Below are 16,726 nucleotides of genomic sequence, written 5' to 3'. Positions count from 1 at the left end.
TCCTTCCCACTGTAATCAAAGCGCTTGCTCATAGGGGGTCATATGATTGTTGGGTTTCTTTCTGTATGTGTTACTGTAGGGTCTACCTTCCAAAACGACGCACCTTGAAGTGGCTGCTGTTGTGATTTGTTGTTGTATAAATAAAACTTAAATTTAAAGGAATGGTAAAATGACAGCAACATGGTGGCACAGTAGTTAGCACTGTTGCCTCACAGCAAGAAGTCCCTGAGTTAAATTCTGCCATCGGACCTCGGTCTTTTTGTCTGTCTGCCTGCTCTGCCCATTTGTGCGTGGGTTCCCTTCAGGTACTCTGGCTACCTCTCACAGTCCAAAGACATGGAGTCAGTGGGGTTAGCTTGATTGGTAACTCTAAATTGCCCATAGGTGTGAGTGTGAATGGTTGCTTGTCTCTTTGTGTTAGCCCTGCAATAGACTGGCGACCTGTCCAGGGTGTACCCTGCCTATTGCAAAAAGACAGCTGAGATAGACTAAAGCCCCCTTGCAGCCCTGACAAGGATAAGAGAATGGAATGCATTTCTTTTAATAGCTAACTGAGATTTCTGCAGAGATCTTGCATCTGTTTCTAAAAACTGTTTTGATTGCCGGTCTCTCACCTCTGACATTTGGGGCAGCTTTGAACTCCAATTATTTCTGATGGAACTCTATTCTCCTGTGCTGGGTGCACTTGTTTATCACCATTCCAAGTTTAACAAGGATTTCATTTCAAGACCTTTCTGTCTTTTTATCTGGGATCTTACCAAGATTTGACAGCATTCTAATTCCTGGGGTTTTTTATATTCACGTTTGCTGCTACCAAAAATGTCTTGTGAAAGATTTCCCTTATCTTATTGACTCTTGTAATGTTGTTCAATCAGTCAGGGATCCCACCCATGACCATAGACATACTTTGGATTTAGTTTTATCCTGTGGTCTGCAGCTCCGCGATATTGACATTTGCAAGCTCAACTTTTCTGGTCAGATGCCTGTTATAATCCAAATTTCTGCACCATGTCCCCGAGTTAAACCTCTTTTACCTGCGTGCAAATTCTGCATCATCCCTCCTGCTACTGCTGGATGTTTTTCTGCTGTTTATCAGAATATTGGTGCACTTCCCTTGGACAATTACTCCCTTAAGCTCAGCGCTGATCATCTGCTCACTTTGTTCAGCATGTTCTTGATGCTGTTCCTCCTTTTAAATCTAAGTACATTAGACCTAAAACAAATCCCCGGTTAAGCAATATCACTCTCAGAAGGACCTCCAGAAAAGTGGAAGGAAAATGGCAAAAAGATCAAAACTACAAAAACGAAGTATTAAGTATCAGACATCATCTCTAATAATTGTTACAGGCCCTGTGTCCAGTGTGAAGGTTACTTCAGCCACCTGTGGAAGCTTTTTACAGTTTTTTGTTGATAAGGTTGCTACTACCAGGTCTAACTTTGCTTATAAATAAATGGATTGATTGATTGATTGATAATTAGCTAAGACAGCTGGGTCATTTTCTCTAATGGTTACATTTTTACTTGAAAAGAAATGTATTAAGTCATTTCTTGGTACGCATAAGGCATTCAAATGAATTAAAACTCTGTCTGGGTCTTTGATTGAATACTAAGCTGGAGTTGAGGGTTGCTACCACACCCCCCGCCTGTGCTAAAGGATTCTGACAATGGTATAACTCCATCAAAGCTCTGTACTACTTACTTATTAAAAACAGAGGTTAGGACTTTTTAAACAGAAAGAGCTGATCCAGATGTGCTGTACTGGAGTGCCGGTTCTGCACATCAATAACAGAAAGATCTTTTCTTTATACTAGACTAGCATTTGATTGAGCTAACATATGAAAGCATGGCACTCTCGTGATGCACCCACACAAAAAAGATACAACTCAAGTGAGCATGTGCAATTGGTGCGAACCAGAACAGGTGTGATCAGTGTGGTCCAGTATCACATAGAGCTACAACAGGACCAAGGTATGTTTTAGTTCCTGCTGTCAGTTCAGGTTCTCCTCCCTCCTGTCCTGTTCCCTGTTCCCAAACAACCTGTTAACTAGTTTAATTATCCTACAGCCTTTGTGTCTGTACTTGTCTATGAACTTTGAAAGCTGTTAGGCTGAAGGAGTCCTTCAGGCTGGTTGGACATTGGTTTAGAGGATTTCTTAAGTTCTGCCATGTTGTGACTGCTGGAGACAGTCTGTTGCTAATCTTGCTGCTATCTTTCACAGCTTCATAAATCTCTGTCATATATGAAGTCATGGATGATATCATCAGTATGATTACCTGAACAGGTTAGTTTCAGGATTTGGTAAGAAGAATCTGTCGTTGCACAACCCCTCAAAGGAGATGTGGATAGAACACACTCAGGTGTAATCAACCATGCAGATGTGCGTGAGGAGCGTCGCTTTTCTATAGAAACAGCTGAGCCACAGTCCAGATGTTCACAGAAAACAGCTGCTTCTTTCAGGGTCCAGGAATCATGAGAGCCACACAATGGTCTCCATCCTGCCAGATGTTTTAACTCCAGTGTACCTGCACAGCGACTGGGTCCTCCTACCAGCCTGACATCATTATCTGAAGAGAAAGCAGAGAGGAGCAGAGAGTCATCAGTAAAAGAATAAAGTGAGTTTGACCAGATCAAAGCTGCAGCTCCTCTTCTACCTGAGCAGGTGAGTCCAACAGCTTTGCCAGGTGAGCAGCTGTTTCTAGCTGAGCCTGAGCTTCTACAGTCCAGGAGAGCAGACTCATGGCCTCCACACTGGAACTCTTTGCTCCACACTGAAGCCTCCACTTCTTCATAGAGCGCCCCCTGGAGGACCGAAGGAGGCCCACAGCCGAGCTGCCTACAGACCACCTCTGCATCCTGCTGGTCAAAGTCATCTTCACACACTGAGGACCAGCTCTGGTTATACTTCACCTCCAGTCTGCCTGAACACAGACTGGAACCATTCAGCAGCCTGACAGAGTCTGGAGAAATCAGAGAAGATCAAACAGAGAGATCAGAGACAGCAGACACACAAGAAAAAGATGGCAGCAAACAACTATTCACTGACTCAACCTCAGCACAACTCAACATGACTTCATCATTAAGGATAATAATAATAATAATGGATTGCATTTATATAGCACTTTTCTAGACACCCAAAGCACTTTACAATTCCATTATTCATTCACTCTCACATTCACACACTGGTGAAGGCAAGCTACAGTTGTAGTCACAGGTGCCCTGGAGCAGACTGACAGAAGCGAGGCTGCCATATCGCGCCATCAGCCAAAACCAGTAGGCAGTAGGGTGAAGTGTCTTGCCCAAGGACACAACAACCAGTAGCCTACAGACAGAGCTGGGGATCAAACCGACAACCTTCCGGTTACAAGAGAAGCTTCCCAACCCCCTGAACCACGGTCACCCCCATTAACAACAGAACACATCTTTATAACAGCACACACTGGAGACATGTTAGCATAACAGTTAGATTTCATAATAAAACAGCTGTAGTTGCAGGCCCAGCCTACTGGTTCCCTTTGTGGATGTGTAGTATTGTCCCTTTTTCTTGTGGAACCAGTAAAATTGGTGCAGCTGATGCAGGGACATAACATGGCCAGAGAGACAAATTTGTTGACATATTATATTTTATGTTTCTTTATTTTCCTTTTGGTGGTGATGTTGTATTGTCTGTGTAAATGCTCATTTGATGGTTTTATTCCCAATTCTCCTTCCTATCTTTGTCTTGCCTTGAATATTGTTCTATGAACCCAGTACCCAAAAAGAGACGGTCTGAATCTCTCATCTTCTGAGTAGGCAGTGCACAGCTAGAATAGAGCCAGGGGGTGATGGGACTCGTACTGTTCCAACTCCTTCTATCTTCCATTTTTATTCAATTCTATTTTTTTAAGTGCCAAAAAAAGTGCCACTCCCACCCACACTACCAACCAGGATCCACAAGGAGTAGTGGAGTCTGCCACGATGACAATATCTTGAACATCAAAACTTTTCTTGTTCTTTGACCACCACTGTCATTCCTGCAACAATGCTACAGTACACAGTTTTCTACCTTCTACCTCACACAAAAGGGTTTGTAATCATTTATCATCCACTCTTTGTGCTCCCACAGTATCCTAATTACTTATGAATGTGACGTAGAATGAAAGTAGAGACATGAGGAATCACTGGATGTTTCATATCATCAAGCTAATTAATTAAGCCTTTCCCCAACTCTGAAAAATTAATTCTCGATTACTAGACCAAGCTTATAGAGACGAATGCTTTCCTTTCCTCCCATTCTGTATTTCAAACCAGATATTTCATCACCAAACCTTTTTAATAGTTAATGATGGCACGCCTTGCATCTTGTGTATCAAAGGATAAACACCAGCCATCCAACGTCGCCTGAAAGCTTTTAATATATTTTTCAAAAGTATTTGTTGATATATTTAGGCCACTTCATGGCCCAACATATCCTGGACTTCATAGCGCGGCAGTGGGTGTGGATAATTTTGCGGAAAAAACGGCAGACAGCTGAAACGGAGCGGCCGAAGAGTAAACTTTCAAAATTAAGTACCGAATATTGTGTCACTTATTTATGTGCGAATGTTAAATAACGAAGAACATTAAAACATTACTGTTGGCCACATGTCGGCAAAGTTATGTGACATTAGTGATGTTTGTACTTTCTGTGTTAACTTGGTTTTAAAGCCTTTAAAATATACGCCGTTCAATAGTTGGCCTTAATCTTACAGAGAATCTGATGATTTCATGGATAATTAAAGTCAGTCATATATCCACAAACACAACAAGCTAAAAGTCAGTGATGCTGCTCGGTTTGCAGTCCTGAATATCACGGCACAAGCAGGATTCACTGCACTGTTAATGTTAGCTATGTTATATTGCTGCCTCTGTTCGGTGGTGTCGAGCCAAACGGATTTTAACGTGTGTTTAAACGAGCTGACGGTTCACTCGTTAAGCTGAAAGAAAGATGCTTTAATCACAGGAGTCACACATGTGTCCACTGCACCATCTGGGAACTCTTCTTGTTTAGCACTCGTAATAACACAAACACTAAATCCTCCTGTTTGTAGCAGTGTGTACACCTGAGACTGTCACCTGTCTGTCTGTCCTGCACTCTCTCTCTTTTTCTTTCTCTCTGATTGTGGAATAAAAGTATGAACATGTGTTTATAAGTCACACTTGTGTTTGAATCCTGCAGCTTATCACACATTTGATTTCCATGTGTGACAACTGCAAGTGTCCAGAGTGAGGACAGACTGAGGGACCCACTGCTGCACATCATCTGTGAGGCTTTGCACCCCTGATGATCCACCAGGACAAACTCAGCAGTGTGTGAGGAAGAGGAGGAGGAAGAGCCAGCAGCAGCTGACAGATGGAGAGAATAGACAGACTGTTCCCTGTTTGTGAAGGACTGCTGGAAAAGTTTAAAATAACTAATTGTCTGTCCTGAATCAGTCTTATTAGGTAATATTCAAATAATTTTATCATTCCAGTGTTTTCAGTGTGGGAGAAAGTACTCAGGGCCTTCAAGTTACACACTATGAAAGGCAGCAACAAGTTTAATGTTCAGAAACCTAAAGTATGTATCAGCAGCAGAATGGAGCTAAAAATAAATGTTTGTTTCAGTTCTATGAAGCTTTGAGTATTTTGGATCAGTTGCACTGCTGTGTTTGTTGCATCATATTGCTGTAATTGTTTATATGCTTTATATATTCTGAGGTAAGTTGATCTATAGTGTTACATAATATTCTATAAGGATGTTATGTGTTTGGACACTTTCTGCCCAGTTTGACCCATTTAGCAGAAGTCAGCCTGTTTAAGGCTCTGATATCTATTCTGTATGACTTAAAGCAGTTATGACATGGTCTGATTTTCTCACCCAATAAAGGAATATTAAAAGAAAAATATTTGTCTCTGATATATAATACATCTATATATACACTGTAACAGACACTTCTCTTTGAGTGAAGATTTAAGGTGATAGGAAATATAAATAAATGCAACTTGAATCTTTACTGAAGCTCAGTATTTGACACAGAGTTCAAGCTCACTGTTGTAATAACTAATAATAATTTATATAATAACTTTTTTTTTCCTTTTTTTTGCCTGTCCCGTTTGGCTCCTTTGCCATCAGAATTATTGTCTATAGGTGGAGAAAGATGCCCAACGGATTTACTTTACCAAATTGACCATCCCAGCCCTACCATCCATTTGATTCACCTTTTATTGTTTATTTTATTTTCACTTGCTGAATACGGGACAGACTTGACTGGGGGAAAGAAAGAGGGAATTTATATATTTATATAATAACTTTGAAATTGGCCATATTATATTTACATTACCAAAGTGAGATGATGTCATGATCCTGGGTCTGTTGACCCAGCGTTTTGAGTATTAGTTTATGTAAGCCCTTCAGGTTTCCTAAGTTCATTTGTTATCATGCCTAGGTGTTTCTAGTTCTTATTATTTCCCCCTCGTGTTTCCAACTATGTTAAGTCTCCCCTGCTCTTCATGTGTTTCATGTCTGTGTCTTACGTTGTCAAGTTCGGGTTGTCATGTCTACGTCTCATTATGTTTCCTGTTTTATTGTGAAGAGGTCTGGTGTTTCTGTGTTCATCATGTTCAGTTTTACTCTCCCACCGTGACGTCGTTATGTTCATGTGTCAGCTGTTTCTCCATGTGTTGCCACTTTCCTCATTATCCTCCTGTGTCTATTTAGTGTGTGTGCTTTCAGTCATTCTTTGTCAGGTCGTCTGCTCATCCATGTCTCATCTCCAGGTATCTCTGTCAGTTCACTGTGGTTAAGGTTTTTCATGTTTTGTTATTAGTTCACCCAGTTTAGGTTATTGTTTTAGTTTTCATCGATGCCCTATTATTTTGTACCCTCGTTGCTAGCCTCAATAAATGGCTTGTTTTGTTAATCCACACCATGTTTTGGTCTGCGTTTGAGTCCTCCTCTGCAACACATACGGTCTGCCCCAGCCAGACCGTGACAGATGACTTTAGTCTCATGAACAACATTAGCTAATTGTTATTAACTAGCTAATCTTAAATGACTGTTCAGTACAGAAATGAAGCCCAACAATTATGTTTTTACAGTCCTGTGGTCTCAGCCTCAGATACTCAAAAAAATCTATCAGAGCTCATGTAAAAACAAACAAACAAATGAACAAAAGATTTTCTCCTTCATTTCTGTCAAACAAAGCTGTATGAAAAATTTCCAGCTGTTAGTATCATGGTTGCTAGGCAACCTGGGCAGCGCGACGGAGGCTAGACCGTCCCATTTCACAATCCTACAACCCTCGCACTTCTGGCCTTAGCGGTGTTTGAGTACGCGGCCCTTGTGGACTGTTAAGGCTGCGTACTTAAAGGCTGCAGACCCTGAATTGGGATACAGCCCTACAGCTCATCAGGCTAGTCGGGGGAGCAACGCTTGCACTGCCGGTGTTCTGGGAATCCATCCTACCTGAAAAAACATCCTAGCCAATGTTTCTGCGCAGACGTGGCGCATTCGCACAAAACCAACGCCAAATTGACTTCTTTTTCTCTCACCCATCCGGAATACTTGTTAAGGTTATGGTTTAAAGTTTAGAGTAGGATGGTTTCTCAGAACAGGCTCCTCAACGCAGCCGGATTCCCAGTCTTTCCAACAGCCAGCTGTGGTGAGTAAAAAGGACATCGGTTTTGTCACTGAACTGTGAGACAGCTAATGCTGCTGCCCCGGCCTGTAGCTCAGTTCGCTGTAGCTCAGCCGGCAACTCGGCCGTCTCTATCCTCTGCTGAACACTCGGGGGAGTTTAGTCTGCCAGCAGAGGATTGCGGAACGCTACCAGGGCTGGAATGGACTGACTGCTCTGCACAGCCCCAGCCGCTGCTTCATAAGCCTACTTCACCTACATCACTTCACCTACCTGTTGGTGCTGCAAATCCACCCAATCTAGCACCTGCAGCCGCCACACCACCATCACCATCGGCTCTACCACCTGCAGCTGCAGCGCCCGAGCAGGAGATCAGCATGCCCGGGGACCCACTCTGCCCAAGCAGTAGGTCAGCGCGCCGGAGGGACCCACTCTGCTCGAGCACGAGATGAGCATGCCAGCGGGACCTGCGTAGGGCGCGCAAGTTCCTGGTGTCAGCAAGGAAGTTTTGCCATCGTGGGCGGCCGCCAGAGCTGCAAGGCTGCCACCGGACCAGAGGCAGGCTGCCCGTGCTGCTACGCCGCTACCCCTGGAACCGTGGTAGGCCACCGGACCTGTGACACTGCCGCCGGATCCGGGGCATGCCGCCGGAGGTGCAACGCCGCCACTCAACCATAATATTCTATTAGAGTGATTAGAGCATGCTGTTGGTATTACAGGCACTGCACTCCAGTGATTTGTATCATGTCTATCTAATAGACTCCAGTTTGTTAATGTAGATAGTACATGACTTAATAATTGATCATCAAATCGATTTACTCTGCCTTACAGAAACCTGGTTGCAGCCGGATGATTATGTTAGTTTAAACGAATCAACACCCCCGAGTCATTCTAACTATCAGAAATCTCAAAGCACAGTGGCAGCAATTTTTCACACCAGCCTATTAATTAACGAAAGCCTGATGCTTAGCCTTGTCCACCCCAGCTGTAAAACTCATAAACCAGTCTTACTTGTTATCATATATCGTCCACCTTGGCCTTACACGAAGTTTCTGTCTGATTTCTCAGACTTTTTATCTGATTTAGTTCTCAGCTCAGATAAAATAATTATTGTGGGTGATTTTAACATCCATGTAGACGCTAAAAATGACAGCCTCAACATGGCATTTAATCTGTTATTAGACTCAATTGGCTTCTCTCAAAATGTAAAAGAACCCACCCACCACTTTAATCACACTCTAGATCTTGTTCTATCATATGGCATAGAAGCTGAACATTTAACAGTGTTTCCTGAAAACCCTCTCCTGTCTGATCATTTCCTGATAACATTTACATTTACAGTAATTGATTACACAGCAGTGGAGAGTAGACTTCATCACAGTAGATGTCTTTCTGAAAGCGCTGTAACTAAGTTTAAGAATATAATCCACCCACTGTTATCATCTTCAATGACCTGTACCAACACAGAGCAGAGCAGCTATCTGAACGCTACCCCAACAGAGGTCGATTATCTTGTTAATAATTTTACCTCCTCACTGCGTACGACTCTGGATACTGTAGCTCCTGTGAAAACTAAGGTCTAGGGATGGGTATCGTTTAGGTTTTATCCGATACCAGTACCAAACCGGTACTTTTGAAACGGTGCCGGTGCTTAAACGGTGCTTAAAGAATCAAGAACAAAAACTTTGTCCAAAAACCTCTCATGTTTAGCTGTTTTTTGTAAAAAGATAACAATGTTAGCCTTTTCTGCAGCTATAGGGCATATATGGTATCACTCTTGGCTGGAAGCAGTGCTTAAACAATGGAAAAATACCAACTTTGTCCAAAAACCTCTCATGTTTAACTGTTTTTCACTTTTTCTTTGGCCATTTTAGCCTTTTTGGCCAGGGTGAAGGGAGTATCTGCCATCAAACAAGAAGACAGCCGCATGTAGCTATGATGATGTTTGCTAGTTCACCTTATATGCATTAATGTAATAACGTGGTTAGCCTACTCAACGTAAATTACACACGAACAACATTAAGCTACTCACGCAGAGAAGAACGGCTGCTGCTGCCATCATCATCCGTCATCATTTCTGCTACACTGGCAGGGCTAGGGGCCAGGACTCTCCTCTTTGGTTCCTTGGGGGATGTTGCTAACTCTGGGTCCGATAACAGGCACCACACCCGCAGTAGATGTGCTCGGTGTGAGGTCTCGCAGCAAGCTATCAAATACGGCACATTTCTCGGCTTTTAAAAAAACGCTATGCGTCGCCAGGTGTTTCATCAGATTCGAGGTGTTACCTCCTTTGCACAGTATCACCTTAAAGCACTTGTTGCAGGCTGCTGAGTTTGTATCTTTTGCTGTGAAGTACAGCCAGACTTTGACCGCTTCGCCTTGGGCATTTTTAATCTGTAGCTCTGCTCTAAAAGAACGTACGTACCTGGACCCGCCTACTACGCTCGCAAAGGTAAAATGATTGGCTAGAATTCAAAGTGTGTGACATCTCAGGAAAAAAAAGCACCGAAATGTGCGCTGCTTTTCGGTCTGGTTACTACCGTTTATGTCAGAACCGGTGCCATAATGGCACCGGATATCGGTACCCATCCCTACTAAGGTCTCTAATCAGAAGTACCTGACTCCGTGGTATAATTCTCAAACACGTAGCCTAAAGCAGATGACTCGTAAGCTGGAGAGGAAATGGCGTGTCACAAATTTAGAGGATCATCATTTAGCCTGGAGAAATAGTTTGCTGCTTTATAAGAAAGCCCTCCGCAAAGCCAGAACATCTTACTATTTGTCACTGATTGAAGAAAATGAGAACAACCCCAGGTTTGTCTTCAGCACTGTAGCCAGGCTGACAAAAAGTCAGAGCACTGTTGAGCCAACCATCCCTTTAACACTAATTAGTAATGACTTCATGAACTTCTTCACAAATAAAAATTTTATCATTAGAGAAAAAAATTACCAATAATCATCCAACAGATGTAATATTATCTACAGCTACTCTTAGTACCATTGATGTTAAGTTAGACTCTTTTTCTCCAATTGATCTTTCTGAGTTAACTTCAATAATTACTTCCTCCAAACCATCAACGTGTCTTTTAGACCCCATCCCTACAAAACTGCTCAAAGAAGTCCTGCCATTAATTAATGCTTCAATCTTAAATATGATCAACCTATCTCTAATGATCGGCTATGTACCACAGGCCTTCAAGCTAGCTGTAGTCAAACCTTTACTCAAAAAGCCATCTCTAGACCCAGCAGTCTTAGCTAATTATAGGCCAATCTCCAACCTTCCTTTCATATCAAAAATCCTTGAAAGAGTAGTTGTCAAACAGCTAACAGATCATCTGCAGAGAAATGGTTTATTTGAAGAGTTTCAGTCAGGTTTCAGAGCTCATCACAGCACAGAAACAGCTTTAGTGAAGGTTACAAATGATCTTCTTATGGCCTCTGACAGTGGACTCATCTCTGTGCTTGTCCTGCTAGACCTCAGTGCAGTGTTCGATACTGTCGATCATAATATCCTATTAGAGCGATTAGAACATGCTGTAGGTATTACAGGTACTGCACTGCAGTGGTTTGTATCATATCTATCTAATAGACTCCAATTTGTGCATGTAAATGCAGAGTCCTCTTCACACACTAAGGTCAGTTATGGTGTTCCACAGGGTTCGGTGCTAGGACCAATTCTATTTACATTATACATGCTTCCCTTAGGCAGCATCATTAGAAGACTTAGCATAATTTTTCACTGCTATGCAGATGACACCCAGCTCTATCTGTCCATGAAGCCAGATAACACACCAATTAGTTAAACTGCAGGAATGTCTTAAAGACATAAAGACCTGGATGGCCGCTAACTTTCTGCTTCTTAATTCAGATAAAACTGAGGTTATTGTACTTGGCCATAGAAATATGGTATCTAACCAGATTCTTCCTCTGGATGGCATTACCTTGGCCTCCAGTAACGCTGTGAGGAACCTAGGAGTCATTTTTGACCAGGATATGTCCTTCAATGCACATATTAAACAAATATGTAAGACTGCTTTCTTCCATTTCCGCAACATCTCTAGAAATATCCTGTCTCTTAGTGACGCTGAAAAACTAGACCATGCATTTATTACTTCCAGGCTGGACTACTGTAATTCTTTATTATCAGGATGTCCTAAAAACTCGCTGAAAAGCCTTCAGTTAATCCAAAATGCTGCAGCAAGAGTCCTGACAGAGACTAGAAAGAGAGAGCATATTTCTCCTGTTTTGGCTTCCCTTCATTGGCTTCCTGTTAAATCCAGAATTGAATTCAAAATCCTGCTCCTCACATACAAGGTCTTAAATAATCAGGCCCCATCTTATCTTAATGACCTTGTAGTACCATACCACCCTATTAGAGCACTTTGCTCTCACACTGCAGGCTTACTTGTTGTTCCTAGAGTATTTAAAAGTAGACTGGGAGGGAGAGCCTTCAGTTTTCAGGCCCCTCTTCTGTGGAACCAGCTTCCAGTTTGGATTCGGGAGACAGACACTATCTCTACTTTCAAGATTAGGCTTAAAACTTTCCTTTTTGCTAAAGCATATAGTTAGGGCTGGACCAGGTGACCCTGAATCCTCCCTTAGTTATGCTGCAATAGACGTAGGCTGCCGGGGATTCCCATGATGCATTGAGTTTTTCCTTTCCAGTCACCTTTCTCACTCAGTATGTGTTAATAGACCTCTCTGCATTGAATCATATCTGTTCTTAACCTCTGTCTCTCTTCCACAGCATGTCTTTATCCTGTCTTTCTTCTCTCAACCTAACTAGTGGCGACAGATGGCCGCCCCTCCCTGAGCCTGGTTCTGCCGGAGGTTTCTTCCTGTTAAAAGGGAGTTTTTCCTTCCCACTGTCGCCAAAGTGCTTGCTCATAGGGGGTCATATGATTGTTGGGTTTTTCTCTGTACCTATGAAGCGCTTTGAGGGGACTTTTGTTGTGATTTGGTGCTATATAAATAAAATTGAATTGAATTGAATTGAATTAGATGGAGAGTTCTCTTCATACACTAAGTTTAATTATGGAGTTCCAGTGGAGTTCAGTGCTAGGACCAATTCTGTTTACATTATACATGCTTCCCTTAGGCAGTATCATCAGAAGGCATAGCGTACATTTTCACTGCTATGCAGATGATTTATTACTTCAAGATGTCCTAAAAACTCTCAACTCTGGATAGTCAGATAAGATATACCAGAACACCAATGTGCATTTTTAAAGGAACAGAAAGTGAAAGTCTACAACAAAGAGAGCACACAGTCATGGATAATATCTTCAACATAATTACCTGAGCAGGTGAGTTTCAGGATGTAGTCAAGCTGATCTGATATTGCACAATCCCTATTGGACAGAGGAGTTTTGGACACAATACAGGAAGACCTGATCAACCACACAAATTTGTATGAGGACTGTGTCGCTTCCATAGAAACAGCTGAGCCACAGTCCAGTTGTTCACACACAACAGCTGCTGCCTTCAGGGTCCAGGAATCATCAGAGTACCCCATTGGTCTCCATTCTCTAAGATGTTTTAACTCCAGTGTACCTGCACAGCGACTGGGTCCTCCTACCAGCCTGACATCATCAGACTCTGAACAGAAAGCAGAGAGTCATCAATAACCAAATAAAGTGAGTTTGACCAGATCAAAGCTGCAGCTCCTCTTCTACCTGAGCAGGTGAGTCCAACAGCTTTGCCAGGTGAGCAGCTGTTTCTAGCTGAGCCTGAGCTTCTACAGTCCAGGAGAGCAGACTCATGGCCTCCACACTGGAACTCTTTGCTCGACACTGAAGCCTCCACTTCTCCATAGAGCTCCCCCTGGAGGACCAAAGGAGGCCCACAGCCAAACTCCCTGCAGACCACCTCTGCATCCTTCTGGTCAAAGTCAGCTTCACACACTGAGGACCAGCTCTGGTTAGACTTCACCTCCAGTCTGCCTGAACACAGACTGGAACCATTCAGCAGCCTGACAGAGTCTGGAGACATCAGAGAAGATCAAACAGAGAGATCAGAGACAGCAGACACACAAGAAAAAGATGGCAGCAAACAACTATTCACTGATTCAACCTCAGCACAACTCCAAGATGACACTGGAAACATGTTAGCATCACAGTTAGATTTCATAATAAAAAAAAAGCTGTAGTTGCAGCCCCAGCCTACTGGTTCCCTTTGTGGATGTGTAGTATTGTCCCTTTTTCTTGTGGAACCAGTAAAATCGGTGCAGCTGATGGAGGGACATGACATGGCCAGAGAGACAAATTTGTTGACATATTATATTTTACGTTTCTTTATTTTCCTTTTGATGATGATAGTGTATTATCCATCTATTTAAGCGCTCATTTGATGGTTTTATTCACAAATCTCCTTCCTGTTTTCATCTTCCCTCAACATTTGTTCTGTGAAACCAGTACCCCAAAAGACACGGTCAGATAGAAAGCAGCAAGATACACAGAGCTTTTTTTCTTTTTTAATAAAGCAGCAAACTATTTCTCCAGGCTAATTGATGGTCTTCTAAATTTGTAATACACAATTTCCTCTCCAGCTTATGAGTTATCTGCTTTAAGGTCTGCATTTGAGGGTTTATACCTGGAAGTCAAGTGCAACCCCAATTCCCAATGAAGTTGGGACATTGTGTAAAATGTAAATAAATGCATCAACACTACATATGAGCGGGCGGAGGGAGGTTTTGGAGTCTTCTCACACCCCCGTTCTCTGTGACCTGCTGGAGCGGGGGGGCCGGGAGGAGGAGTTGGCCGTCCGACTGGAGTGTGGGGCCTGCGGAGTCGGGGCGGTCTGCTTCTTCCCACCGCAGGGAAAAAGGGTAACACCACCTGGGTCTGGGTGCAGTTCCCCCCTCCAGGGGCAAAGGTACCTAGACCCGGTTCTTAGAGTGCGCTTGGGGAGTGTGATCGTGTGTACAGCGTCTCTTTATGTCTGTCTCCACGTTGGGTGAGTGTTGAGTAATTGCATATGAGAGCATGAGGGTGGGAATGGATGTTTGTGTCTGTGTGTGCCTGTATGTCTGTGTCTATATGTCAGGTTGGGTATCAGACGCCACCTCTCTGGGGACATCTCAGGCCCTTTAAGGGATGGAGGCCTATCTCCCCCCACCACTTCCCCTGCCAGTGGCGGACTCCCTCAGACATCGGTACGTTGGTGGTTCTTTGTGTCCGGGGGTGGGTGCCCAGGTACACACCGGCTCACTCCTTGGTGGCTGCTTATCGGGGCCTGGAGCCTGGGGCTTCCTCGGGCCACTTTGGGGGTGGGGTGCCCTTGGCCTCTCGGCCTGGGGCTCGGTCATTCTGGCGCAGCTGGCTGCCGGCGGAGCTCACGGGTACGTCACTGCAACCCCCCCTGGCTTCTGCTCCGCGGCTGCTGGGTGAGCCCTCATCTGGGACTCTCCTCAGCTCTTTCTGGGACAGTGGCGCGGCTGCCCCTCTGTTGGTCTTCCTTGGTCTCTTGTGTTCTGGGGGCCTCTGGATGTCTGGAGTTTTGATCTCCTCCATACCTGCTTCATGCCCTGGAGGACGGGGCTGTGGCTCCCCACACCCTCTAGCAGATCATTACATGAAGGAACCTTTTAAAAACAAGCGCGTCCATGCTCACAGGTGTACACACGGGTGATCACACCCACAAACGACACCCTTTTTGGCTCCTACCTCAAAGCACACTGTGCGCTGTCGATCTTACGTGCTGCACAGTAATGTTTAATATTTAGTATTTACTATTATATTCCCATATATCATTGTGATGTTGTTTATTGTATTGCTCTTGTTTCATTCTGCTTGTTTTCTTTTTTCTTTTTCAACAGGTGATCCAGGTGATTGATATATGCATTTTTTTGTGTCTGCTTACTAAGTTGGTTTTTGTTTTTTTGCCCTTTATCCCTGTCCCTTTTCTCCGCTGTCCCCCCCCCCCCCCCCGCTTCCTTACTCCCTTTTCTTTTCCTCATTCAAGTCTGTCTGAAAATAAAATAAATAAATAAAATAAACAATAAAAGGTGAATCAAATAGACCATTACGGCAAGGCTGGGATGGTCAATTTGGTAAAGTAAATCTGTTGGGTATCTTTCCTCGCCTTTAGACAATAATTCTGATGGCAAAAGAACCAAACGGGACAGGCAAAAAAAAAAAATGTAAATAAAAACAGAATACAGTGGTCCTTTCCAACGTATATTCAATTGAATACACTAGAAAGACAAGATATCTGTCTTCAAACTAACAAACTTTATTATTGTTTTGTGTTATTTTGAATTTGATGCCTGCAACCTGTTCCAAAAAAGCTGGGACAGGGGCAGCAAAAGACTGAGAAAGTTGAGGAATGTTCAAAAAACACCTGTTTTAAACATTCCACAGGTGAACAGCTTAATTGTCATGGTATAAAAGGAGCATCCCCAATAGTCTGAGATGTTCACAAGCAAGTATGGGGTGAGGTTCACCATTTTGTGAACAACTGATTGGACAAATTCAGCAGTTTAAGAACAATGTTTCTCAACGAACAATTGCAAAGAATCTAGGGATTTCATGATCAACTGTCCATAATATAATCAAAAGATCCAGAGAATGTGAAGAAATCTCTGCACGCAAGATGCAAAGCCGAATACCAACACTGGATGCCCGTGACCTTTGATCCCTTAGGTGCATTAAAAACCGACATCACTCTGTAAAGGATATTACCACATGGGCTAAGGAATACTTCAGAAAACCATTGTCAGTTAACCTAGTTCATCGCTACATCTACAGTGCAAGTGCAAGTTAAAACTCTACCATGCAAAGCAAAAGCCATATATCAACAACACCCAGAAACACTGCCAGCTTCTCTGGGCCTGAACCCATCCGAGATGGACTGATGCAATATAAATGTGTGCTGTGGTCTGACAAGTCCACATTTCCAATTGTTTTTGGAACTGATAGATGTCGTGGCCTCTGAACCAAAGAGTAAATGGGTCACCCGAATTGTTATCAACGCAAGTTTAAAAGCCAGCATCTGAGATGGTATTGGGGGTGTGTTAGTGCCCATGGCATGGGTAACTTGCACATCTGTGAAGGCACCATTAATGCTGTAAGGCAGCAGTCCCCAACCTTTT

General features: G+C 43.3%; 1 protein-coding gene across 3 annotated transcripts in view; it reads right to left on the bottom strand.

Moving 5' to 3' along the window:
- Positions 1-16,726, bottom strand: part of LOC113026169 (scavenger receptor cysteine-rich type 1 protein M130-like) — a 58,621-nt gene that overhangs the window by 4,197 nt on the left and 37,698 nt on the right. For all 3 annotated transcript variants that reach the window (XM_080303658.1, XM_080303659.1, XM_026174642.2), the window contains 4 exons: positions 13,311-13,616; positions 12,934-13,233; positions 2,653-2,958; positions 2,275-2,565 (listed from right to left, as the gene is read on the bottom strand). In XM_080303658.1, coding sequence (XP_080159784.1) covers positions 2,275-2,565; positions 2,653-2,958; positions 12,934-13,233; positions 13,311-13,616 — 1,203 coding nt within the window. The remainder of the gene's footprint in view (positions 1-2,274; positions 2,566-2,652; positions 2,959-12,933; positions 13,234-13,310; positions 13,617-16,726) is intronic.

This window comes from Astatotilapia calliptera, chromosome 7 (assembly GCF_964374335.1).
Source record: "Astatotilapia calliptera chromosome 7, fAstCal68.1, whole genome shotgun sequence".
NCBI classification, from domain to species: domain Eukaryota; kingdom Metazoa; phylum Chordata; class Actinopteri; order Cichliformes; family Cichlidae; genus Astatotilapia; species Astatotilapia calliptera.
This window is presented reverse-complemented; position numbering and strand designations above follow the sequence as displayed.